Consider the following 26,547-nt stretch of genomic DNA (forward strand, 5'->3'; position numbering starts at 1 on the left):
TCCTACACCCCTTTGTCCAAGGCCAGTCCAGGTAAAAGACCAGGAGGGGTTGAGCCCACAATGCAGAAGTGGGCCTATTCCTCCAGGTCTGGAGACCGCAGTGTGCTCCTTGGGAGCTGTGGGTTGTACTTGTTCCTTTGTGTAAGTGCTCCTGGACAAAGATACAGCCATATAGCTTCCTGAGAAAACAGAAGGCAATGAAATATTGTTCCATCCTCCTGCTATGCCATGGGCTCCACTCAAAAGTTATACATTCATAGTATCTCATTTAAGCACCACTGCCAACCTTCACAAAGGCTCTCTGAAAGCAGTCTTATTAACCCCTTTGCACAACTTCAGCAGAATTGTTAAGTGGCTTGTCCAAAGTCACAGAGCTGATGTTTTAGGCCATAATAATTGGAATAACAAATTAACCAGCAGTGAAACACAACGAAAGTTTATGGGTGGTTCGCACAATGTAACATGCAAGACGACGGTGGGGAGGGGTCCTCTGCTGCACACCTCACACAGGGACCCCTGTCCTCTCGCAGCTGTGTCCATGGGCACATGGCCCCTAAAGTCACGGCAGCAAGGTCTGAGGGAACATGGAGGAGTTCTCTCTTCATCAGCAGCTCTGAAATGGCACAATCTGGCTGACAACGCGTTGGCCGGAACTACTCACAGAGCTCCCGAGTCATCAAAGTGCCCAGAGAGGAAACCAAGTGGAGGCTGGGGAACACAGCCACGTCTACCACAACTAGCATATGGTGAGAGCAGAATGCAACAGTGCATCTTGAGTTTCCAAAGTCTCTGTTCATTACAACATTTAGCCTCCCCAGATGGAGGCAGTCTATTTTCTCAAAAAAGAAAATACCATCTGGGATAATTTGTAGATGACGACACCTCAAGGAAACTGGTAGAAAAGTGGCGGTGACGAGAGCTCTAGATTGGTAAAACCTAGATCACAACATTGCCTCCCGCACCCCAGCAGGAAAATCTTAAAAATAAAGACAGTGAAACTTCTGCAAATTATAGCCAGAGGGTAGATACCCAAGACAGACATGCCACTCTGGGAAGAAACAAATCTTCAAAAAGAAGATTCTGGTGTGTCTGGTTTGCCCAAATCTTTCCTTGTTTCAGCTCTGAAAGTTCCACATCCCAGGAAGCCCTCAGTCCCAGGAAAACTGGAGCAATCGATGACTCTGATTATACATATCTATACTCGTTATTGATCACTCTGTGCACCAGTACTTGTTCTCCCAGACAACTTTTGAAAGTAGCTCCTCAGGTGGTTCAGTAAACTCTGCACGAAGACACTCAGTGACCTGAGAAAGTTACGTTGGCTCATAATGCAAGAAAAACCTGGATGGAAATAGCACATGGGAATAAAACTGGCCCATGGCAAAGAGATTGCAAGCTCCTGGGCGAAGGGTGACTCATCCCAGCAAAGCCCTCTCTCAGAGCATGTGTGAGCTCACACACGCACACACATGTGTGCATGGCTTTGCACTTTTCCCTGCTGCATTTTGGCTTGTTGGTTTTGGCTTGTGCTCCACTTGCTGCAAGCTGGATTTGGTGTGGACTTTGTCCAGCACACTCTTCACCATCTCCAGGTTACAGGCCAAAGTTCTCAAGGTCCAGCTCAGAAAGTTTTACTCCAAGCCCTAACTCACACTTACAAGCTGGGATTCAGCCATCTGCTCCCTTGACTGACCACACTTAGGCTGGATTCATCCAATTCTGTCTACACTGCCTTCTCTACTTCCTGTGCACTTGGTAAAATCCTAAATCCAAGATTCAAATCAGATCCCTGGATCAGTAGTGGCTTCTCTGATAATCTCTGTAAATTCCAAACTCTGGCAGCAGGTCTTACCTATACAATCAATTAGCAATCAGTTCCATTCTGCTTTGCAAATCCCTTTTGTAAATTACTTAAATGTACATACTTATGTTATTCAAGTTTTTAAAATAAGATTTTATTTATTTGAGAAGTAGAGTTACAGAGAGAGGGAGAGACAGAGAGAAAGGTCTTCCGTCCTCTGGTTCACTCTCTAAATGGCCACAATGGCTGGAACTAGGCTGATCTAAAGCCAGGAAGCAGGAGCTTCTTCCAGGTCTCCCATGTGGGTGCAGGGGCCAAGCACTTAGGCCGTCTTCTACTGCTTTCCCAGGCCATAGGCAGAGAGATGGATTGGAAGAGGAACAGCCAGGTCACGAACCAGCGCCCATATGGGATCCTGGCACCTGCGTTCAGTCTTAGCCTACTATGCCACAGTGCTGGCCCCTATTACTCAACTTTTTTTTTTTATTTTATTTTTATTTATTTATTTATTTATTTTTTATTTTTGACAGGCAGAGTGGACAGTGAGAGAGAGACAGAGAGAAAGGTCTTCCTTTTGCCGTTGGTTCACCCTCCAATGGCCGCCGCGGTAGCGCGCTGCGGCCGGCGCACCGCGCTGTTCTGATGGCAGGAGCCAGGTGCTTATCCTGGTCTCCCCTGGGGTGCAGAGCCCAAACACTTGGGCCATCCTCCACTGCACTCCCTGGCCACAGCAGAGAGCTGGCCTGGAAGAGGGGCAACCGGGACAGGATCGGTGCCCCGACCGGGACTAGAACCCGGTGTGCCGGCGCCGCAAGGCGGAGGATTAGCCTGTTGAGCCACGGCGCCGGCCTATTACTCAACTTTTATTAAGGTCAGGGATCCCCCTTGAGTGCATAGCCCAGTGTTTGCACATAGTAGGTGCTCAATTAAAAAATTAAGTGGTATGTTAGTCTGCTTTGTGTTACTTTGACTGAAATGCCCAAGAGAAGCTTCTTGAGAAAGGAAAGATTTACTTCAGCCTACAGTCTGGAAGTCACAGGTGAGGGTTGGACAACCCCGCAGCCCAGTGTCTGATGGAGATTGGTCATGGCAGGTGCAGAGGAGTGATCACATGGTGAGCCAGAAAACAGAGAGAACAGCTAGGCAGAACTTAAATAACCAATCCTTTCACAGGAGTCACCTTCCAAGGGCACACCCCCAGTGACCTAAAGACCTCCCAGCAGACCCACCTCTCAGATGCCACGATTTGATCGAGTCTCCACCCTTAGTCCACCCACCAGAGTTTAAACATGAGGAGATAAATCCTACTCAATCCATAACAACTAACATGGGTTCTTGGGACATGGGAAACTGTACCACAAAAAGTACTTGACGAATATGATATCATGAACATTAATCTCTAACTCCCTTTTTAAAAAATATTTATTTATGTATTTGGAAGGCAGAATTAGAGAGAGTGTGAGAGAGACAGAATTCATTGGGAACTCCCAGGTACTGGTAGGTATTTAAAGCTCCTAGGATAATTCTCAGATGGTGGTGAGATTAGAACCACGGATCCAGAGAACTGATATAAATGGAATAGATCATGGGAGGGCCCCAGATTGCTCCAACATTTAGGGTAGTGACTCCCAGTATTAGCTGCACATAAGAATCACCTGCAGAGCTTGAAAAATTACTGATGCCTAGGACCCACTCTGAAAAATTTCTGATTTAATTGAACTGGGGTCCAACCTAGGCTTCAGGAATTTTTAAATCTCCCTATGAGATTCTGATGTGCAGCCAAAGTTGAGAACAACTGATTGACGGAGGAGACCTAGGAAGGAGAAACTAATGGAGTACGATGAAGAACAGGAGAGTGTGGTGTCCCTAAAACAAAGAGGAAGATATGCTTCAGGAAGAAAGAAATGGGCATAGCTGCAGAATGCTAAACCATTAATAAAGCCTCATTCTATTTCAGTAGAGTGGTAGGAATGGAAGCCAGTCTGCAGTTGGTAAAACAGTGATAGGTTGGTTTAAAAAAAAAAAAGGGTATAATATTTGTAGAAGAGGAGCAAAAACTTCCAGCAACAGTTGGGTAGTATCAAAGACTAATGTTTTTTTTTTATTAAATATTTATTTATTTGAAAGGCAGAATTAGAGGCGGGGGGGGTGGGGGGGTGGGTAGAGAGGTCTTCTATCCACTGGTTCACTCCCCAGATGGCCACAATGACCAAAGCTGTGCCAATCCAAAGCCAGGAGCCAAGTGCTTCCTCCAGGTCTCCCATGAGGGTGCAGGGTCCCAAGGACTTGGTTCATCTTCTACTGCTTTCCCAGACCATAGCAGAGATCTGGATCAGAAGTGGAGCAGCTGGGACTCAAACCAGCGCTTATATGGGATGCTGGCACCGCAGGCAGCAGCTTTACCCACCACACCACAGCGCCGGCCCCAAAGACTAAGGTTTTTAACACACTCCTATTAGATTTGGATGCTGGTGGGATACTCTAATAAGGAAGGAGAAAATGTTGATGCATGGGAGTTGGAACATGGGGGCCAGAAGTTGGCTCGCTCCTTGAAATCCATGCACAGTGTTATAGACTCTATCACGGTCTCTAAGAAAGTAATTAAGGTTGAATTGGGTGATAGGGGTGGGGCTTTGATCTGATATAATGAGTGTCTTTACAAGAAGGCATACTAGAGAACTGGTTTATGCACTTCCCTCCTCCAACCCCTCAGCCACCAGCCACCAGCCACCACCATGTGAGGAAATGGTGAGAAGGTGGCCATCTGTAAGCCAGCAAGAAGGCCCTCACCAAACAGCAAATTGGCCAACACCTTGATCTTCTAGCCTCTTAGAGTTATGAGAAAATAGATTTCTGCTTTTTAAGTCACCCAGCCCACAGTACTGTGAGGGCAGCCCCAGCAGATCAAAATACTCACCCTCCTCCTTGCTGAAAGCCCCTCAGTGTTCAACACCTCTAGGTTTTTGTCCTACCCCCAGCTCAGAGGCAAATCCTAATCAGCTCATGCCAGTTGTCATGGCATGTTTCAGCTGCTGTAACAAAATAAATTAGGTAACTTTATTATAATCAACAGAAAAATCCTTCTCACAGTTCTAGAGGCTGGGAAGTCCAATGTCAGGGCACCAGCAGATTCGGCATTTGGTGATGGTCTGCCCTCTGTTTCATAGAAGGTGCCTTCTACACGTGGTACAAAGGGTAAATGAACTTCCCCTGGGCTCTTTAATCAGGGCACCAATCCCATTCATCAGGGCTCCACCCTCATGACCCAGTCACCTTCCAAAAGTCAGACCTATCAATACCATTGCATCGGAGATCAGACTTCAACCTGGGAATTTTAGTGGGACAGAAACACTCATGCCACAGCACTAGTGGTTCTGAAACGTTAGCATCCATCAGAATTACCTAGAAGACTTTTTAAACAGCCAGCTGGCTACTCTTCTCCTATGATTGCCTTAAACCAGTAGGTTTAGAGTAGGCTAAAAAAATCTACATTTACCCTAAGTTTCTAGGTGATGTTGCTGCTGCTAGTCCTAGGGAGACCATTTGAGAACTAGTGATCTAAGCTCAGGATGCTACTCCCTTCCTCCATAAATAGTCTTAGGGATGAACATATGACCCAGCTCTGGCCAATAAAAAAAAAATATTGGGCAGGGATTCTAGGAAAAGTTTCTTTGCTAAAAAAGAGAGAGAGAGAGAGAAATAACAGCCTCTCCTCTTTCACTGGATGTTGCTGTGTAGACTGTGGTACCCGAGATTGTGGCAGCCATCTTGGGACCATAATACAAACTAGACTGCTGGAGATATCATACTAGAGGGATGGAAAGGCCTAAATTCTTAAGTGCCTGAATTCACAAATTCTGGAACCCATGTCTTGTGAAATATTGTATTTTTCTCAGCACTTCAACCATCAGAAGTAGATTTTCTTACTTGCAGCCAAAAGGAGCCTGACTTAGTCACAGACTATCAAAACCTCAAATAAATGAGCCAGCATGAGATGGCAGGGCAGCTTTGAACAGAAAGACTCTGGGGTACTTCTTCCATGTCGATGTGAGAGAAGGTAGAACAGACAGGTGTCGAGGTAGATTTAGTGGTTGGAAGAAGCAGCAGCTCAGGTCTGATTCCTTCTGCTTTACCCATGCATGATGTAAGAGGGAAGAAATGGAGAAGAGAGAAGAAAGTATGAAAAAAAATATTTTTAGAGAGTAATAAAAGTAACCGACTTGGGAAACATAGTAAGTTATGGCTAAATATTCCTTTGAGATTTGTGGTCTAAAGTTCACAGAAGATAAACAAGCAGCCTGGCTGAGTGATTAAGTGCCTGAGTGGAGGTTCACAGAGAGCAGAGAGCTGACTCCAGCAGTGTTTAAGTGCTTGCAGGTGAATATAAGGCAACAGAGGAGGGCAAGGGAGTACCCGGGTATCTGCAAGGAAGTGCAAGGAAGTGCTTATGATGAGGGATCACTGGGTCTAACCAGTGTTCCCCGCCCTGCTGAGTTTGCCCTGGTCTCCTTCAGACTTTGAATTGGTCATCTCCAGTCATCACAGCAGGAACTCCAAGCATGCGGCTTGTATTCACTTTCTATTTCTCCCTAGTGAATTACCACAAAGTTGACAGCCGAACACCACATCTATTTATTAGGTCACAGTCTGTACTGTAGAAGTACAGGATCTCACAAGGTTAACATCAACGTGTCAAGTAGGCTGCTTTCTCATCTGGAGCTCAGGGTTTTCTCTCAAGCTCTTCTAGCTGCAGAGTAACCCAGCACCTTGTGGTTGTAATTTTCTTGTTGGCTGTTAGCCAGGGACCATGCTCAGCTCCCAGAGACTTCCCGCATTCCTTGCCACCATGTCCCCTCCATGTTCAGAGTCAGCAAGGGAAACAAACTCTCCCTCACTTGGAATCCCCTGAACAACTGAATCTCTTCTTTGGGTCCATCTGGCTAATCATCAGACCCAGCTGGGCCACGTGACATACCCCATCGTGGGAGTGATTATCCCATCAGCATCACAAATCTCAGGGATTAACTGGCCTTGAACAGGGGGCAGGGATCCTAGGGGCCTTCCGACTCCTGCTTGCCACAACGGAAAGAGCCCTTTTAAAAAGGTAAGTAAAATAGTTTACAAAAAAAAGAAGGAGGGAGAGAGGGAGAGAGGGAGAGATGGAAGGGAGGAAGGAACCTTACCTTTTTGCACGCTGGATGTGAGGTAGAGACCACCAACTGAATTACTCAGAAAGCTGAGTTAGCAAATCAGACCCGCCTATCTGCTTCACCACCAGCTTCAGGCAAACTTGGGTGTCTCCCCAGTCCCCACATGTCCACTGTTTACCTTTCATTTCTACCTCCTCATCGGGCAATTTCCCCCACTCCCCAATCCCAGGCAGTTCCCCAAGGCCTTCCAAGTCCCACCTCGCTGCCGTGGTCCTGATTGACATACAACTGTCTGATGGCCATCCTTGCCTGTGTATCCCCTAAAAAGCCCAAACTCAACACATCCAGGATAGAACTCATTCTTTTCCTCACCTAAAGTGCTCTTCCCCTGTTCATCTCCCCACCTGGGAGTCACCCCAGACTTCCCTCCTGCTGCAAGCAAAAGTCCATCAGTTTCTCCTATGACATCACTCAAATCTGTCTGCCTCTTTCACAGACCTCCGTCTGAGCCCAGTCCCTGCCCGGATTACTGTAACAATGTCCCTCTAGTGTGGCCCTCTCTATCCATCCTCCACTCTGCCACAGTGGCAATCTGGTAGCATTTTGTAGCCTAAAATTCATCAAGGCTTGTCATTGCCTGTAGAACAGCCTGGCCAATCTAAGATAAGTTGATGGCTGTATATTAAGCACCGGCATGAACTCTGCGTTCTACGAGCTCTGAGGACACCATCCGGAACAAGGCAGGAGCAGAGCTGCCCTCACAGAGCACACAGTCTCACCAATGGAGACACAACGGTATAATGAAAGGGAGGGTGAGGGGGCTGTGACAACCTGCAGGAAGCGAGTCAGCCGTATGCAGGTGGGAGGCAAGGTCTTCCTGCAGAACAGAGAGGTCAGTGGCTCTTGAAGGAAGAGGAACAGTGAGGGGAGAGGAGGAAAGAGCACTCCAAAAGGAGAGAACACCATGGGGGCAGGATCCGAAACAGCAGAGGAACAGAGCTGTGTGGCCGGCACCCAGAGGGTGAAGCTTAAGAGTGACACAATGAGGCCAGGAATACAAACAAGTGTAAGATCATGGCCTTGTAAGTCATGCTAAGAATCTGGTCCTTCCTCCGAGGAACAATGTGAGCATCCACTGAAGGAGCCGAAAGAGATGAGGCAGAGACCTGAGGCAGAGAGACCAGCTGTGAGATCACACCAATAGTCCAGCGGACACGATGGGGGCTTGGACCTAGGAGGGTGGCAGAGGGGACAGAGAGTAGACATAACTCAATAGATATTTAAGGGGGTAGAACGACCAGTCTTGGTGACTGTTACATATGAGAGGTGACAGAGAGAGGAGTAAGAATGGCTCCCAGGCTGCAGACCTGAGCTACTAAGTGGACAGTGAAACTTGGGGTGAAAAAGCTCATGGTACTCACTTATGAGGTAGAAATACTGAATTTGGCATTAGACGTGGTACGTTCCATACCTGCAAGACATCCATGTCAAGAGATAGATGAGGCAGGTGGAGCTGCAGGTCTACAGCTGAGATGCATCTGGCCCCTGCAAAGAGACAGCAATGCAAGCCCTGGGAGAAACCAGATGACCCAAAGAGAGCATAAAGACCAAGAAGCGAAGCTCCAGGACCAAGTCCTGAGAAATGCTGACATTTATAGGTGGGAGGTAAAGGAAAAGTGAGGTGTGCCCAGGCTAGGAAGGGTCTGTTCTTCAGGGTTGATTTGGCCCAGAGCAGGATGGATGGGTGCTCCAGAATGAGCCTGTGGCTGCAATGTCAGACACTAAGTTAGGAGTGAAAGGTGAGGAGGCCAGAGCTAAAGGAACCAGGCCACGTAGCCAAGTCTTGGGCAATTTCAACTTGAAGGCTCTGAGCCAAGAACAATCCACTGTGCCTAAAATAATCGCCCAAGAGAGTCTTAACTGGCCATTACATAATCCCAGGGCTGATATTTAGGTCAATGTGACTTACATTGATTGGGCCTCTGTTATATGTTAACAGAAAGAGGAAAAGATTTGGCCTTCCACAGAGATGAGGCAAGTCCAGAGAAACAATGAGAGAGCTGTATTGTGCACCTAACTGTACATACACAATCTGGTGCCAAGTTCTGCACTATGAGCCACAAAAGCTGCTGGAATTCACAGAAAGAAGAGATCTGGGTGTGCTGGCATAGGTGATTTCTTGGAGCAAATGAACTTGAACTTGGCCTCAAGGAAGAAAGGAAGACAGTGTAGAAAGAAGACAGAATTTCAGGTAGGAAGAAAAAGAATGAACAAAGTTAAGGCAAGTAATCATTGAATGAATTATGAATTATTTTATGGCCTGAGAAGAAACTCCTCTGTGGAACAAAGGGTTCTTGTGGGAGAAGAATGGGGAAAAACAGATGAGCCGGGAAGATTGGAGCACACAATGCCTGGATTGAACATGCAGCAAATTCAACATGCAGAATCCAGGACTTCCTCATGTGGCCAGCGAGAAATCACCTGGGGCTTTAAGCAGGGAATTAACAATAAAAAATGAAAGTTGAGAAAGACTCATTTGGTGGTAGCGATTGAGATGGCTTAGAAGACCATGAGTTCAAAGCCATAAAGTGTTCCCCAGAAAACTGGACAGCTCTCCTGAGCACTCACTAAAATCTGACCACAGGCTAACATAGTGAGTGTGGTCTCTCCCCTGCTGGCCTCCATAGTCCAATGGGAAAGAGGGTTATTAATCCCATACTTCCTGTTAGGGACCTTTGTGTGTCAAGAACTTCCTGGGCATTGAGTACAGAGTGAGGGGCAAAGCGAAGCTGCAGCCCTCATGAAGTTTATCCTCCAGTGAGTGTGGAGGACAATAGAAGACCAAACCTGTAAGTCTGTCACCACAAAGCAGGTAACAAGAGCTACACGTGAAAATAAAACAGCGCGCCGGGGCAGAGTGGTGGGCTAGGGTGGGCGGGCGAGGCCTCTGTGAGGAACTGCCACAAGATCAGGCCTGCAAAACAAATAAAATGGGGGTGTCTCTGTTGGGGACACGGAGAAGGGGACTCTGTTGAAGAACACAGAGAAGCTGCAATTCCGTCTCCTGTTCCTTCGGCTCCCCAAGGCCCATTTGTGGGGACAGCTCTGTCCCTCCTCGGCCTTTACCCCCTTGACCTCACGTTCACCTCTGTGATTCTTCCCCACACAGAGGGCTCAGGATGTTTTAGCGTTTGGGAGAATGGGATTTGGAAAGCAAAGCTGGCACTTCCCCCTTTATAGAAATGGCAAGAGTTAAATAAATGTTGGGGGTAGACAGGAGGGTGGGGTGACTAACTGTTCCACTTCACCCAGAATGCAACTCAGTTTGGATGCTGAAACTCCTGCATCTCAAAAAACCCCTCAACCCTGAAGTCACTCTGTGGCTTGGTGTGCTCTTCACAGCCGTGACCTGTGCCTGACCGGAATGACGCAACACAGCGCTTCACTTCTCTGAAAGTGACATCAGACCAGTGAAAATACGAGCTTAGTTTCTAGACCCTGCCTAGCCACCCCTACCCTAAGTTAAGAGCTGGGTTCTTTCTCCACCCGGGCAGAGGAGCTGTGCTCAGAAACTCCCAGGCATGAACTGATGCTGGATTCCTTAGCCTCATGCAGCCATCATCTGCTGCTCAGCTCCAAGTATCACCCAAAGTAGGGACACCAAATCCACCAGGGTCCTCACTCTCTGGCACTTGCTTCCCCCTCCTCCCAGCCTTTGCAACTAAGTTGTGGAGGCCTGGGGTTCAAAGTCAGATTATCAAAGAGGAAAAGAGGGCCGGTGCCGTGGTTCACTAGGCTAATCCTCCGCCTGCGGCGCCGGCACACTGGGTTCTAGTCCCGGTTGCTCCTCTTCCAGTCCAGCTCTCTGCTGTGGCCCGGGAGATCAGTGGAGGATGGCCCAGGTCCTTGGGCCCTGCACCTGCATGGGAGACCAGGAGGAAGCACCTGGCTCCTGGTTTTGGATCGGTGCAGTGCGCTGGCGCGTTTGCCACAACGCGCTGGCCTGCACATAGCGGCCACTTGGCGGGGGGTGGGGGGGGTGAACCAACAGAAAAAGGAAGACCTTTCTCTCTGTCTAACTCTGCCTGTCCAAAAAAAGAGGAAAAGAGGGGAACTGATCAGAGCAAATCAGAGGGAAGGGGAACCCCATAAAAAGTACAGCCTGCTGACCTGGGACCATGTGTGGTTTGCGTCTTTGAGTTACAGACACACAGGAACTACTTCCTGGCTTGTCAATTTTGGAGTTTTCGGCCCAAAGCTGGGCTGACTCATCTTGAGAGTAGAAACCCAGTGAAAGGTCTCAGATCAAGCACACCGTCACATGTTCTTCCAGAAGTCGCCAGAGTTTGAAATACAGATACGGGGAAAGCTCACAATCAGTATTAGACATCCATCCAAACCCACAAGGAAGATTCAAAGAAAATGCCAAGACCGATATTAAAACTTGGCTTGGGCTCTGCCTGTCAAAAAAAAAAAAAAAAAAAAAAAAGAATTTTCCTGCCTGCTCTAGTTAAAAGAATGATAATCAGGGGACACCATCCTCTGTTTGGACCCTGGTCACCATGACTGCTTGTGTCCATACCAGAATATAAAATTTTAACTAAGCAACTTAGGCAACCTCGAGCAATCCCACACCAATCCTTAACCTGAACGACTAGCAGCCGAGTCAAAGGGTGGCTTCATTACTGCTGCCACTTTTAACTGACTGTCTGGGAGATGGCCTCAGACCCCAGAGAAAAATGACCCAGAATGTTTCAAAGGACTAAAATAGCTGATCTCTGAACGAGCCCTCCCACCAGCCCCACTGAACGCTAAGACTGTTGCAGGATTGCATCACCAACCTTTGCAATTTTCTGGCCAGTCTATCCCATTCCTCCCTCTGTCCTCTCCCTTGCTTAAAGCTCTTTGGCCCAGTTCCCTCCTCATTGCCCTACTTTGCTAACTTGGGTATATGGATAACCAAGGCTGAACTAAAGCGCCCCACACCCTTGTTCAGTCCCAGTCAAAACTAATCTGAGCAGCCTCTCCACTCCCTGGCTTCTACCCCCAACTGCCCACTTCATATCCTTTACCCCTAACCTGCTACCATGATCGACCTGAGCTGGCACAGTGAAGCTGCACCCCCAGATCCCAGGAGGGGGCAAAGAATTATAGAGGAGCAGGAAATCATTCCCTTCTAGGCAAGCAGACAAACTTTCACCAACAGCACATTTGCCTTGCACAGCCCCCAACCTCCCTTCTCCAGTGGGCCTGGGGACAATTTGGACTGCATAGCTGTTGCCAGATACACAGAACACCTGTGGGGACACTCTGGAGCCAAGGATTGCACCACTAGCGCGCTCTCCCTCTCTCTCTCTCTCTCTCTCTCACACACACACACACACACACACACAACTGAACAAACCCAGTCATGAAAACAGAGTACCCCTCGCCCCAGCCGCGGTCTCCAACGCCAGGAGAACTGCTCTGCTCATTACCCTATCCCTCCATGGCCTTCTCCTCTCCCATCCGCCAAAACACACGTGGGAAGGCGACAACCCTTGTGAGTAAAACTGGAAGATTTCTCTTTTACATAGAAGCCTCCAGATGGCCCCAAGAGGGTTCCTTCTCAGGCCCTCCCGGACATGGGAGGCTGTGCGCCCACCCACTGCACAAAGAAAGTGCGGCCAGTGCCAGAATTGCACGGGACTCCCCCCCTCCCCCGGGGTGGGGGCTAGGGCCACCCGGCGCCGCCCTGTCCGAGTCCCCCCAGCACGCGCAGGGGGCGTGCGCAGCTCGTGGCCACCTCTGCCAGGTCCCTCCCCCGCCCCTGCCCCTGCTCCTCCCCCTCCTCCTTTCCCTGGCGCCCGCAGCGCGGCCCCGGCCAGGGATCCGGGAGGCGGGTCTCGGACGAAAGATATAAGCGGCTAGGGAAGCTGCCAGGTGCCGGCTGCAGAGTGGCCATCTGGAAGGGCTGCGGCTGCCGAGCAGGAGCAGCAGGACGCGAGGCCGGCCGGACCCACGGACACGCTGACCGCAGCCGAGGTGAGCCGCAGCCCCGGCGCTGGGTCCCCGGGGCGGGGGACCGAGGGAGCGCTGCGCGCGCCGCTGGAGACGTCCCTCGGCGGCTTAGGTCCCTTTCCCTCCGCTGTCCCGCAGGTCGCCGCCGCCCGCAAGCATGGAAGCCGTCCAGGAGCTGCTGCCTCTGGCCCGGGAGATGCTTGCGGCGCGGCCCAGGAGCAAGCTGGTGAAGCTCTACGTGCTGGGCGGCGTGCTGGCGCTCGTGGGCGCCGTCATCGGCCTGGTGGAGACCGTGTGCAGCCCCTTCGCCGCCGCCAGCCGCCTGCGGGACCAGGAGGCGGCGGCCGCCGAGCTGCGGGCCGCTCGCGAGCGACGGGCGCTGCCAGAGAAGGGCAAGCAGCCGGCGGCCGTGCTCTGCGGCCGGGCCCTCTCCAACCGGCTGCACGCCTCGTAGGCACCGCAAGGAGCCAGAGAGAGAGACACGCAGAGAGCCTGTGGCCAGAGGCGAGAGCGGAGCCAGGCGCTGCCTGGACTGACTTCCAAGAAGCCGGTGACACCTAGAACTGACCTGGCACGCGCGGATGCCCCGAGAGGAGTTCGGGTGGAGTCTGGCTGCTGTGCAGCACTGCCTTGTGATGGCAAGTCCCAAACTGTGTCGCTTGGAGCTGAGTGCACTCACCATTGTGCGCGAGGGAGGAAAGAGATGCTTTTTATACTATTATTGTTGTTGTTGTTGTTGTTGTATTACAGTGACCACCATTTTGCATTTTGAAATAAAAAAACGTTTTATACTGTTGTTCATTATCTAATTCCCGAGGCTGGCCAGGGCTGGCAGCCGGGAGGGGGGTGCAGAGTGATGGAGAGAGAGACACGGCGACAAGTGTCTCTGATCACCGAGTCTCACCTGCCCCTGTGGAGGGAGCACTTTCCTGAAGGTCAGACAACACTTGCTTCTCACCTTGGGACTCCAATCATACTACTTGTCTCTTAGTATTATTGCCTATGCACCCACTGACGACTCTTCCTTGCTTCGTGTTAGGGGTGGGGAGAAAGAAAGCTGTATAGATCCCATCAGACTTAGCATTTTAAGATTACATGAATGGGGTCGGCATTGTGGCACAGTAGGTTAAAGTCCTGGCCTGCAGCGCCTGTATCCCATGAGGGTGCCGGTTGGAGTTCCGGCTGCTCCGCTTCTGATCTGGCTCTCTGCTGTGGCCTGGGAAAGCAGTAGAAGATGACCCAACTCCTTGGGCCCCAGGACCCGCATGGGAGACCCAGAGGAGGCTCCTGGCTCCTGGCTTCAGATCAGCTCAGCTCTAGCCATTGTGGTCATTTGAGGAGTGAACCAGCAGATGGAAGCCCTCTCGCTCTCGCTCTTGCTCTCTCTCTACCTCTCTTTGTAACTCTTTCAAATAAATAAAAAGTAAATCTTTAAAAAAAATTCCACGAATCCACTGAAAACAGGTTAAATGCATGAGAGAGAAGTAACTCTAGCACAGGAAAGGTAGGTGTCCCTCACATCTGAATGCCCTTCAGTGTTTTAGTGAGAGGGAGAGTGAGCGAGAGAGCAAGCTACCTGGCAGGGTAGCTCCCAATCAGAGGATGCCTTTACTGGACTCGGCTTCCTCACCATGAGCTCAGGTCATAGCGGAAAGCTCTAGGCTAGAAAAAGGCCAGCTGTCACAGACTTAAGTCCCCTTCCTCCCGCGCACCAGAGCCTACTGAGCGGTAACAACTAACTCAGTGGCTCTGCGGGACCAGCAAAGGAAATGTTAAGCCGTGACTCTCAAAGAGAGAACCAGTTCGCCACTCGCCTTGCATGTTAGTGTTACCTACCCTGCCCAGCTACAGACACTTGACTCCGGTCATCGAACACACATTTTTGCCAAACAAAACCATGGCTCTGGGTATTGCCTGAGGAGACTTTCTCCTCCAAGCCCCTCCCCCCACCACACCCTCCCGCACTCCTCCATTTCATTGCCAATCTTCTCCGTCCCCACTGATGTCGTTTCTCTGAATTCTTACAGGTCGTGCGGTCTGGGTCTCATCCAGGGCCATACAGCAAGGGAATCTTTTCATTATTTTGCAGGCAAGGTCATGGCTCTCGCAGTGGAATCTGGAACCCAGAGAGCAAGCCCTCTTCAGCGTTCACAGAAATTGTCAGGTCCCAGATAAATAGGAGCTCCCTAATAAATACTTGATTCTTCAGTCAGTCCATTTGTGAAGCTAGAGTAGTGGTTGTAAACCGAAGGGGGAGCAATTTTGTCCCCCCCAGGGGACATATGACAGTGTCCGTAGATATTTCTGGTTGTGTGGTCGGGGAGGGACACCTCTGCTGGCATTGAACGGTGGATGCCACTGATGCTGCTACACACCTTGGGGTGCACAGAGAGCCCTGCACCCCCTCTCCCCCAGAGAACCCTCCAGGATCAAAGAGAGAAACTCTGTGATAGAGGAAAGGAAGGGAAGAGGGTTTGCCAACAGTTTGGGAATCCAAGTTCTGAAGTGGTCCCATGAGACAATGTCTGGCTGTGGTTGAACATGATTAAGTCCCTCTCCCAACACAGGGACAAAAACTGCCTATGGCCCTATACCATTGGGCAGTTTCATCAACAACCCAAGGAGAGGAGGTGTACTTAGCAGTTCTGTTAGTGACTTAGAGCTGAGATAGCAGAGCCAGGCTCAGTAGGCTGGAACTATGCATGGAAGCAAACTGAGTGAAACTATGTAACAGAAGATGCAGTACAGAATTGGGGCCCAAAAAGTCAACTGAATGACCACAACATTAGAGAGGCTTTTCTAGCTCAATAAAAGCTAACGAGGGCTTGTAACAGGGCTGCTAAAGCAAATGAATGCCTACTAGTAGAAGTAGAATGTCCGGAACAAGAGAAGAGCTGTTGCTTTTGATATACTTTGTAGATATATTTGTTTGTATTAACTGATCAAAGTTTTATGGTGTTTCACAAAGAGCAACGTGATGAGCAGGTGTCTTGCTTTTGCCAGGTTTGAGAACCATTAGGTTTAACCACTAGGCTAAGGTATTTTCTAGGAGACAAGAGCATTAGTTAAAAACCTAAGCCTTAAAATATTGTAATAATAATAATACTGCTGTAAGAACTTTGCATGTATTATCTCATTTAATTTGTGAAATTAACCTCCCCCCAGGAAAGTACTGTTTTATAGATGAGGAAGGAATTGAAGGCACTCAAGACAGAGTTTCAGCAACTTTGTCAAGGTTTTAGGGCTGCCAGAGAAGAGAGTCTAGATATAAACTCCAGTGAGTCCAGGCTGTCTGACTTAGCTTTTTTGTTTTTCAAGCTGACAGATTCCAAAGTATATCAAAACCAACAGGTGCATGTTCTTTTAAATATACCTAGGCCCTTGTATAAAGTAATTAGACATTTTGTAGGGGAGGTGTATCACTGAGTAATTGGACATAGTTCTTTGTAGAAGATCAAGTGATATTTCATGTTGGAAGTATACCATTGGATACTTTGATAAAGGCCTTCGTATAAGTCCATTAGACTTTTTTTGGAAGCATATCATTTTACAAACACTGCTCACTTTGTTTTTGTCTTCCTATATTATAAAGTCATTTTTAAAAAAAATATTTATTTATTGGAAAGGCAGAGTTACAGAGAGGCAGAGGCAGAGAGAGAGAGAGAAAGGTTTCCCATCTGCTGGTTCACACCCCAAATGGCTGCAACTAGGCCGATTCAAAGCCAGGAGCCAGCAGCGTTTTCGGGGTTTCCCACGAGGGTGCAGGGGCCCAAGGAGTTGGGCCATCTTCCACTGCTTTCCCAGGCCATAGCAGAGAGCTGGATCAGAAGTGGAGCAGCCAGGACTCGAACAGGCACCCAGGCACCCATATGGGATGCTGGCATGTGGGCTGTGGCTTTATCCGCTATGCCCTGGCACCCTCGCTCCCCCATTTTTAAAGATTTTTTTAATAAAGCCTGTTTTTATGTGTTTTTGTTTTGTTCTGATACAAGAATAAGGCAGCATTCCATAGCGAATGGATGGAGACATGGACCAAGAAAGTTGCCCACCCAGCGCAAACTGGTCCTCAGGGATAACAATGGTCCGGTTGACTGACCAGCATTTGGGAAAAGGCAGTTGGTGACACTCAGCTTTGTGTCCCTAACAAGACTTTCATGAAAGCACGCTGTCCTGTCAGTGTGTACAAGGTCACCTTTAGTCTGTATCCCAGGGTCAAGGATTGTCAGGTCATCGATCACATGGCCCCCCTTTTTTTTCCTAAAGATTTATTTATTTATTTGAAAGTCAGATTTACACTGAGAGAGGAGAGGCAGAGAGAGAGGGAGAGAGAGGTCTTCCATCTGATGGTTCACTCTCCAATTGGCCACAATAGGGTGGAGCTGCGCCGATCCGAAGCCAGGAGCTTCCTCCAGGTCTCCCACGTGGTTGCAGGGGTCCAAGGTCTTGGGCCATCTCCTGCTTTCCCAGGCCATAGCAGCGAGCTGGATTGGAAGGATCACATGGCCCTTAACCTTGGCTTAGGAGGGCACCCAAAATGCCATTCAGAAACATGCACTTTCACTCAGTGTCCTCTCCTGCCTTTCTTGGTTTCATCTGTGTGGAACCACAGCCTCCTCTGGAAGAGCTCCTGCCTTCCGTGTGGATCTGACCGCACTCCTAACTCTCACACTTACTTTCGTAACGGGCAAAGAGTGTAAGTCAGACTAGCCATGGCCACCAGGTAGAACGTCTCACACGTCGAAACCAGTAAATCACACATGTAACAGGAACACCAGAACACTTAGGAGACAAAACCCCAAAGGGTTGATAAGTAGCTTCTTTAATTGCTATACTGAGGTTTCAAAGCAAAATTCCAAGAGAATTTCATGAATTCTTGCTCAAATACCCTGGTGCCTTCTGAAACCCTACCTCCCTTCATTTCTCTCTTTCCACTGATCTTCTGCGTACACCAGCCTTTCTTCAAAGTTTTCTCTGGAAACGAGCAATCACATTGTAAAGCTGCTTAATCAGAAGGCGGCCCTAAAGAAGTTGCATTTAAATCTTGGTGTCAATTAATATAAGAGTTCTGGGGCCAGTGCTGTGATGTCGTGGTAAAACCACCACCTGCAACACCAGCATCCCATATGGGCACCAGTTCGTGTCCCAGCTGCTCTACTTTTGATCCAGCTCCCTGCCAATGTATCTGGGAAAGCAGTGGAAGATGGCACATATGTTTAGGCCCTTGCATCCACGTGGGAGACCTGGAAGAAGCCCCCCATTCCTGGCTTCAGCCTGGCCCAGCCCTGGCCTTTGTGGTCATCTAGGAAGTAAACCAGCAGATGCAAGATCTCTCTCTCTCTCTTTCTAACTGTAGTTCTGACTTTCAAAAAATTAAATAAACATTTATAAAAAATTCTAATTAAAGAGTTTCTTAAGCCTCAGGAGGCCAGGTAGACATTTATGCCACAGTTAAGGATTGCATTAGGTGCAGTCATGCACTGCATAATGACATGTGAGTCAATGATGGATCACATATATGATGGCGGCCCCATACAATTAGAATGGAGCTGAAAAGTTCCTATTGTCTGGGATGGCTTAACTACTGTAACATCACACTGTAACTCTACTCATGTGTTTGTGGCAATGCTGGTGTAGACAAACGAACCCACTGTGCAATCGGCAGGTCATATGAAATATAGTACTTACAATGATATACAGTACATACTACTATACTTCTGTTGTTCTTATGGAACGTCCTTCTCATAAACAAATGTTAACTGCACAGCAGGCTGCTGAGCTGAGCCCACAATAGCCTCCGACATCTGATGTTTTCCGCATCGCGTGATGGGCCTACACAGACTCAGTCTGTGGTTGGGCTCCATGATGTCCACACAACAATGTCGCCTAGCCTTGTGCTTCTCAGAGCGCGTCCCCATGGTTCGGCGACTTCCAGACTCCGGATACGCATCACTTGGCTCAGGGAATGATTAGCTCCTTCACTAGAGGAAAAAGACTTCACAGCAGCAGGGTATGCAAGCAAGGGTGTAAATAACACAGTTGTATAAAGTGAAAAACAAATGTCCCAGAGGGCCAAGGAAAGAAGAAAATATAACACAAAGAGCAATTAAAAAAAAAAAGCAATTTCGGAAACCTTGCTTTAAAAGGTAGTGCTATGGTTTGAATACAGCTTCTTCCCTTGGAAATGCATGCTGAAATGTGATTACTGCCCTTAAGAGAGGATTGGGTCCTTAAGAGGGATTAATGTTGGGACCAGTGTTGTGCTGCAGTGGGTTAAGCCCACAGCCTGCAGTGCTGGCATCCTATCTGGGCGCCGGTTCAAATCCCAGCTTCTCCATCTCCAATCCAGCTCCTGCTAAGGCGCTTGGAAAAGCAACGGAAAATGGCCCAAGTACTTGGGCCCATGTGGGAGACCTGGAAGAAGCTCCTGGCTCCTGGCTTTGGCCTAGCCTAGCCACAGTCATTGTAGCCATTTGGGGAGTGAGCCAGAGAATGGAAAATTTCTGTCTCCTCTCTCTCTCTGTAACTCTTTCAAATAATTAAATCAATCTTAAAAAAAAAAAAAAAAAGAGGGATTAATGCAGTTCTCTTGGGAACAGATTATTCACTGTGAGAGTAGGCTATATAAAGCAAGGCTGCCTGGGGCCAGTGCTATGGCACAGGTTAATCCTCTGTGGGTTAATGCCCTGGTCTGCAGCACTGGCATCCATATGGGCACCGGTTCTGGTCCCGGCTGCTCCACTTCTGATCCAGCTCTCTGCTATGGCCTGAGAAAGCAGTAGAGGATGGCCCAAAGCACTTGGGCCCCTGCACCCGCGTGGGAGACCTGTAGGAAGCTTCTGGTTCCTGGCTTCAAATAGGCTCAGCTCCAGCTGCTGCAGCCAACTGGGGAGTGAACCAGAGGATGGAAGACCTCTCTCTCTCTCTTTCTCTCTTTCTCTCTCTCTCTCTCTCTCTCTCTGCCTCTCACTGTCTGTAACTCCACCTCTTAAATAAATAAGTAAATAGCAAGGCTGCCTTGCAAGCTTTGCCTCTGCTGCACACACCCATGGGCCTTCCAGTTTCCAACATGAATTGAAGTGGCACAGAGCCCTCACCAGAAGCTGAGCAGATGCCAGGGTCATGCACTAGGACTTCCCAGGCTCCAGAACAACCAGCCAAATAAATTCCTTTGCCTTAGAAATCGCCCAGCTTTGGGCGTTTTGTTACAGTAACACCAAGTAGACAAGTACAGTGGACAAAAAATCTTAAACGATAAATGAAATAAAAATGAAAACGGGCTTTTGGGAACTTTCCAAGAGTACCAGGGCAGAGCTACATTTAGCGTGGCTCAGCACTCCACCCCTAGCTCCTGGCACAAGAGGTGCTCCACAACTATTTGTCGATGGAGTAAAGAAATGGACAGAGAAGGTGAATCACCTTTTATGCATTCTAGCCCATGCCTTGGTCCAGAAGAACACACATGGCTGGAATGTGAGCCTCCAACATTAATTGGTGTGAACCAGGATGAAGCCACTGTCCCACTGCAGCCCTTACCCCCACGGATTCCACTGCAGACCCCCTCTACCATCTACTCCATCTATAGTGGTTTGTAAGGCACATAAATAATTCCCTTGGGACTTGATAACTGAAAAAAGGTGTGGACACGCCGCTGTCACAGAACACGTTGCGTTGCAGCGTCTCTCCCGGTGGGGAAGGAAAATCTGCCCAAACTCCGTTCTTGTTTCAGTGACTTCCTTTCAGGCCAAGCCAGGAATCTGAGAATGAGCCTCGGCTCGGGGAGTGGGGCAGGGGCTCTGTCTGGCACGCCCCTCCCCTCCCGCATTTACAGCTAACAATAGTAATGGATAACTCTCCAGGGCAACCAGGACCCCTTCCAAGCATTCCCATCCTGGGCGCTCGGGGGTTGCTCTGTCCTTCGGGGAGACCTGATGCCCGATGCCCAGGACTGGCCCTGCCTGGCTCCCCCTCGGGGCTCCCTCTGCAGGCGCCTCCCGGTTGCCAGCTCAGTCCCAGACGAAGGGCCTTCTTCCTTGGCCTGGGTTTCACCTTCTTGTATCAGGTGGCAGACCAGCTGGTTGCAGTCCCGAATCAGGTCTTCTGACTCCTCCCAGAAACCAACCAACTTCTGAGCAGGAAATCCTGCCCCTCCCCAAAGAGTGGGAAACCGCAAAGGAAGAGATGAAACAGAAGGAAAGGCAGAGGAGGAGGGAGAGAGGAGAGAAGCAAAGGGAAAAGGAGATCAATAAGAAGAAGTCAAACTTGTTCGAAGCCTCAAGGTAAGACTTTTAAACATCACGTTATATGTAACAGTATAACATTTGTGCCAGGGCCTAGTGCTTAGTAGGTACTCAAAAAAAAAAAAAAAAAAAAAAAAAAAAAACAAAAAAAAAAAACGCTATTGAAATACTGAGCCTATTGAAATGAACTGGGGGGCTGGGTGGAAGACAAATTTCAATGTCAAATGCTAGTCAAAAAAAAAAAAAAGAAAAAGAAAGAAAGAAAGAAAGGAAGGAAGAAAGGAAGAAGAAATGCCCGATGAGCTTTCAAACATGTAGGAGGGCAGATGTGAGAAGACCCAGATGGAGTCAGATGCCTGTTACTGGCTGAGAGCACTCTGATCATTTTGGGACAGAAAGTTAAGTTGGAACAAAAAAGTTGCAAAGATAGTGTTAAAAAATCTGCATGTTCTTTTGGAATCCTACGAAGATTGCAGGTTGTAAGCATTTTTTCAAAAATCGGCTTTAAACCGAAGACAAACACAAGCACTATGTTGCTCCTCGGGCTTGGTTTAGAGTGCTCGTATCTGCGTGCCGTGGTTTCACATCATTAATGTACCTGGAGCTTTGAGGAAGGCTTGTTTTATCTCAGGAAGTCTTGTTCACTGGACAAGGGGAGGCTTATTTGTCCATCAAAATTCCAAACGTGCTATTCACCTGTCCCTTAATCCCGGTCCAGCCTGGCTGCTCAGGACACTGATCTTCGGAGCCTTAAAGGGGCCCATTCAGAAAGAGCTCCAAGGTCAGGGAGTTGGAGAAGCCCTGACAGGAAAAGGAAATGCTATTCCCCACCCTCCCCACTTAACCCAAACCCTCGCTTGCCATCAGTAGGCGGCATCACCCAGAGGGCTGTGCTGCACTGATCCAGGCACTTGGAGGGATTAAAATAGCTGGGCACACACTTCACAAGGCATCCCTGGATGATGACGATGTGTTCACAACAGTTGGCTTTTAAGAGTCCTGCTCCCCCAACTTTTCCAACAGAGCTTAACAAAGGCACAGAGTTAAATTTGAAGTGCTTTTTTTTTTTTTTTTTTTTTTAATGCCAGTATTTCTCTTTGGGGTTTCTGTGAGTGAATCAGAGCCGGAAACTGAAAAGCGAGTGGGAGAGGCAAGGGGAGATGGAACGAAGTCCCCTGTGATTTTGCTTGCCAAGATTTGAAAGGAACTGCCTTCTCCTCTTTAGTACGATGGGAACGTAAAATCCAAAAACCTTAGCTCTTTCTTAATACTAATTTCGGTACAGCGAAAAGCTCCCTGCCTCCGATTTCTGAGCTGCAACAAATCTTAAAGGTAATCTAATTTGATGCCTCTTGTTTGCCGGGTAAGGAAATTGAAGCTAAGACGAGGAAAGGGCCTTGCCCAAGGTCACACGTCAGTGGTAGAGGAGAAACCGGAACCTGGTTCACCTGGTCCCATGCAGGGGCCTTTCCAGAAATCACCTAACCTGCACACGAAGGTGCTCACGCATCCAGAAGCTCATACACACAGCATCTGAGGATTACATAATATTCAGTTAAAATACGCTCAAGTAATCCTTGCCTGACAGAAATAGAAAGAAGAAATAGATTTTCCTAATAGTTAAGCTATTCCAGAATCTGTTTTATCACAGTAAGATGTAAGCAGTAAGGCAGGTTTGTCTGATAGAACCAGAATATTTTACCTACCATTGACTCAACATTTTACTTGTCATCTTTTCATCAAGTTTTCATAGTATTTTCCTTTTATAAATTGCACTTATTTTTTAAAAAATTTATTTATTTGAAAGGCAGAGTTATAGAGAGAGAGAGAGAGAGTCTAGAAAGACAGAAAGAGAGCGAGAGAGCTTCCATCTGCTGGCTCACTCCCCAAATGGCCGCAGTGGCTGGAGCTGGATCATGCCAAAGCTAGGAGCCTGGAACTCCATCCATGTGGGTGGCAGGGGTCCAAGCAATTGGGCCATCTTCTGCTGCTTTCCCAGGAGCATTAGCATGGAGGTGGATCAGAACTGGAACAGCTGGGACTCAAACTGGCACTGAAAAGGGATGCCAGCATTGTAAGTGGTGGGTTAACCAGCTGTGCCACAACACTGGGCCCCATACTGCACTTCTATAAGTTTGCTCAAATTCAGAGACAGTGATATATTACTTCTGCATCCCTTGTTGGTATGTCCAGGTCACATTCTGTAGTAACATGGATTTTAACAGTTTAGTGACTGTCACAGACATACTCAGGCCCTTCCCTATGGGAACCCTTGCTCTAGCTATTTCTTTTGTTTTTTTTTTTTCCTATGATGTACTTTTATTTATCGGAAAAGCAGAGTGAAAAAAAACAGAGATCTTCCATCTGCTGGTTCATTTCCCCAAATGGCTCAAACAGTCTAGGCTAGGCCAGGCCAAAGCCAGGAGCCTGGAACTTCATCAGGGTCTCCCATGTGGGTGCAGGGGCCAATGAATTTGGGCCATCCTCCACTGCTTTCCCAGGTGCATTAGCAGGGAGTTGGATTGGAAGTGGAGCAGCCGCCAGGACTTGAAAGGACATCTCAGGTGGCGGTTTAACCCTGAAAGCCACACCACCAATGCTATTCAAGCTATTTCTATCCACGTTGACATGGCATGCTATGTCTAGACCCTCACTTGACCCTATGCTTGGAGTGCCTTTCCTCTAACTTCCATAACTTGTACTTAGTCTTCACATTTTAGCTCCAGAGCCACCTCCTTTCAGAAATCTGTATAGCCCACCTCATACCTCCTGCTACCCTGGGCTGATCTGTATGGTCCACCTCCTACCTCCCTAACACCTTGTATACACTTTTATTAGAATCATCAGCCTAGCATCAAGTTCGATTTGCCTGCATTCTCTCCTTACACCTGGCTGAATGTCCTTGAAGGCAGAAATCACATTAATCAGCTTTTCTATTCCCAGAACCTAACACAGTTCCAGGCATATACTGGCACTCAATAAATGTGTGAAAAAATAGATGGATGAACAAGATGAAATATTTCTCCTCCTTTTCTTCCGTTAAAGCCATTTAATAAAAAGTCTCATATCCACACTCTTGACTCTTGGGCACCTTTACAAGAAAAAAGATGTCACTGTTAGAAACTTCCACTCTTTCCCAGACTGACAGGCCACTCAAAAAAGGCCATCTGGGGTTAAACACGTCACTCTGAACAAATATTTCCATCTCTGCTTCCTTGTAAAATGCACTGCTCACAGTGGGAGAATCTATGAGCTACAACCTCCAGGGCAAGGAGGAACAGGAATTAGGGGATGGAGACGCTAGCAGCTGAGAGATGTTGGCACCCGTGCAGACGACGGAAGGTGCACAGACAGTGGCAAGGGATGCAGCAATCCTGAGGCTCACACCAGGAGGCTGGCAAGATGCCACACAGCTCAGGAGGGCCTCGGGGATCAGAGCCCCCAAAAGCAAAAGGGTGAAAGGGGAGTAAAATCAGAGGAGATACAGCCTGCCGCCTATGCCAGCCGGAGAAGGACGGCCTGTTTTCTGGAGGGACTGACCCAAGGACACCAGACTCAGGGACACCAGGCACCACAGAGGGTGGCACGAGGAGGAGCAAGATGAGCGGAAGCCTCCGTGCTGAAAGATGAGATGGCTCAGCTCTTTCCCTGGCTCAGCTCCCAGAGGAAGAACAGCCCGGCTTCTACCCCTCCCTGCCCATCCCACCCTGGCCCACAGGAGGCAGAAGAATTCAGGAGTCTGCTCTGTGGAAAGCACCCAACCAAAGGGAAGACTGACAGGGGCCCACACTGTGGCACAGCGGCTTAAGCTGCTGCTTGGGACACCGGCATCCCATACCACAGTGCCAGTCTGAATACCAGGGGCTCCCCTTCTGATCCAGCTTCCTGCTAGTGCACCTGGGGAGGCAGCAGCAGATGACCCATGTACTTGGGCCCCTGTACCCACATGAGATACCTGGCAGAAGCTCCTGGATCCCGGCTTTGACCCTACCCAGTTCCTGTCATTGCAGCCATTTGCAGAGTGAACCAGCAGATGGAAGATCTCTTTCTCTCCCTCGATCCTCTCCCTCCCACCCTCTCTCTGTTAGTCTGCCTTTCAAATAAGTCAATCTTAAAAAATTTCTCCAATATCTCCCAAAATAAAAGATTCCCATTTCATACGCAATGGATTCAGTGGGTACCTGACATACATTCACCAAAGCACGTTGTTGGCACACACTTCTAGATAGAGAAAAACAGTTCACAAAGCAAGACTGGGCAGCCAAGCAGAAACTGGACTTCTCAGCGTCAATACTGGAAGCTAGAAACAGAAAGGCAACATGGTGATGTCTTTCAGTTTTGAGAGAACATAATCTCCATTCTAGAAATCCTCACTTAGCCAAAGAACAATCGAGGAGCAGGTAAAGCAAGGACAAGCAGACAGGGCTGGCTGGAACTGCCCGTTGGTTTTCATGTGGCCAGGGTGTGACGCAGGAACGCCCACATACAGATGCTGAAAATGTGAAATATCACTCCTGCATGCCAGGTCTCAAAATAAATTCCTTGCTATTCATAAGGAAATACACGAAGCAAGAGAGAAATAAGAGTCCCAGGCAATGTCAAAGAGATGTCCCCAGATAAACTGCCCAAGTGCCCAGTGCACATTGGAGGAGGAAGAGGACTCCCAGACGGATGTCTCCAAGAAGACAGAAGGAGCTGACGGTCACCCAATTAATATGATTTATTTATTTGAGTTTTATAGCTGCTGTCAGAGGGTTTGCAGAATATGGGAAACTATAGAAAGCAAAGAAATGAAAATGAGGTGATTATGAACTCCCGGGGAAAACAAAGCATGCAAGAATTGCAATCAGAGTGCACTACCTGGCACAGCTGTAAACAGTGAGTCATGAGCATTACAACGCTGGCTAGTTACTAAGTGAGAATTGTGGCGTTACAGTGTGAGGAATCGACGTGGGGTGCAGTGAGTGTGTGTGTGCAGAGTTCTAATATTCCTCAGTTAGAAGCCAGTCAGTAACATCTAAAATTGCACAATCGGGGCCGGCACTGTGGTGCAACAGGTTAACGCCCTGGCCTGAAGTGCCAGCATCTCATATGGGCGCCGGTTCAAGACCTGGCTGCTCCTCTTCTGATCCAGCATTCTGCTATGGCCTGGGAAAGTAATAGAAGATGGTCCAAGTCCTTGGGCCCCTGCTGGCTCCTGGCTTCAGATCAGCGCAGCTCCGGCCATTGTGGACAATTGGGGAGTAAACCATCAGATGGAAGACCTCTCTCTCTGCCTCTCCTCTCTCTGTGTAACTCTGACTTTCAAATAAATAAATAAATCTTTAAAAGTAAATAAATAAAATTGCACAATCAAGAA

The 26,547-nt window shown here is 48.5% G+C and overlaps 2 protein-coding genes across 2 annotated transcripts in view; both read left to right on the forward strand.

Moving 5' to 3' along the window:
- The first annotated feature begins 12,847 nt into the window (after positions 1–12,847).
- On the forward strand, positions 12,848–13,747 carry G0S2 (G0/G1 switch 2). The gene is made up of 2 exons (XM_062211304.1): positions 12,848–12,975; positions 13,090–13,747. The coding sequence occupies exon 2, from the start codon at positions 13,109–13,111 to the stop codon at positions 13,403–13,405; it is 297 nt and encodes a 98-aa protein (XP_062067288.1). The 5' UTR covers positions 12,848–12,975; positions 13,090–13,108; the 3' UTR covers positions 13,406–13,747.
- A 7,387-nt stretch (positions 13,748–21,134) lies between these two features.
- HSD11B1 (hydroxysteroid 11-beta dehydrogenase 1) overlaps positions 21,135–26,547 on the forward strand; it is a 48,070-nt gene continuing 42,657 nt past the window's right edge. The window contains exon 1 of the mRNA XM_062211305.1: positions 21,135–21,227. The gene's annotated coding sequence lies outside the window, so the exon portion shown is untranslated. The remainder of the gene's footprint in view (positions 21,228–26,547) is intronic.

Source organism: Lepus europaeus, chromosome 14 (genome assembly GCF_033115175.1).
Source record: "Lepus europaeus isolate LE1 chromosome 14, mLepTim1.pri, whole genome shotgun sequence".
NCBI classification, from domain to species: domain Eukaryota; kingdom Metazoa; phylum Chordata; class Mammalia; order Lagomorpha; family Leporidae; genus Lepus; species Lepus europaeus.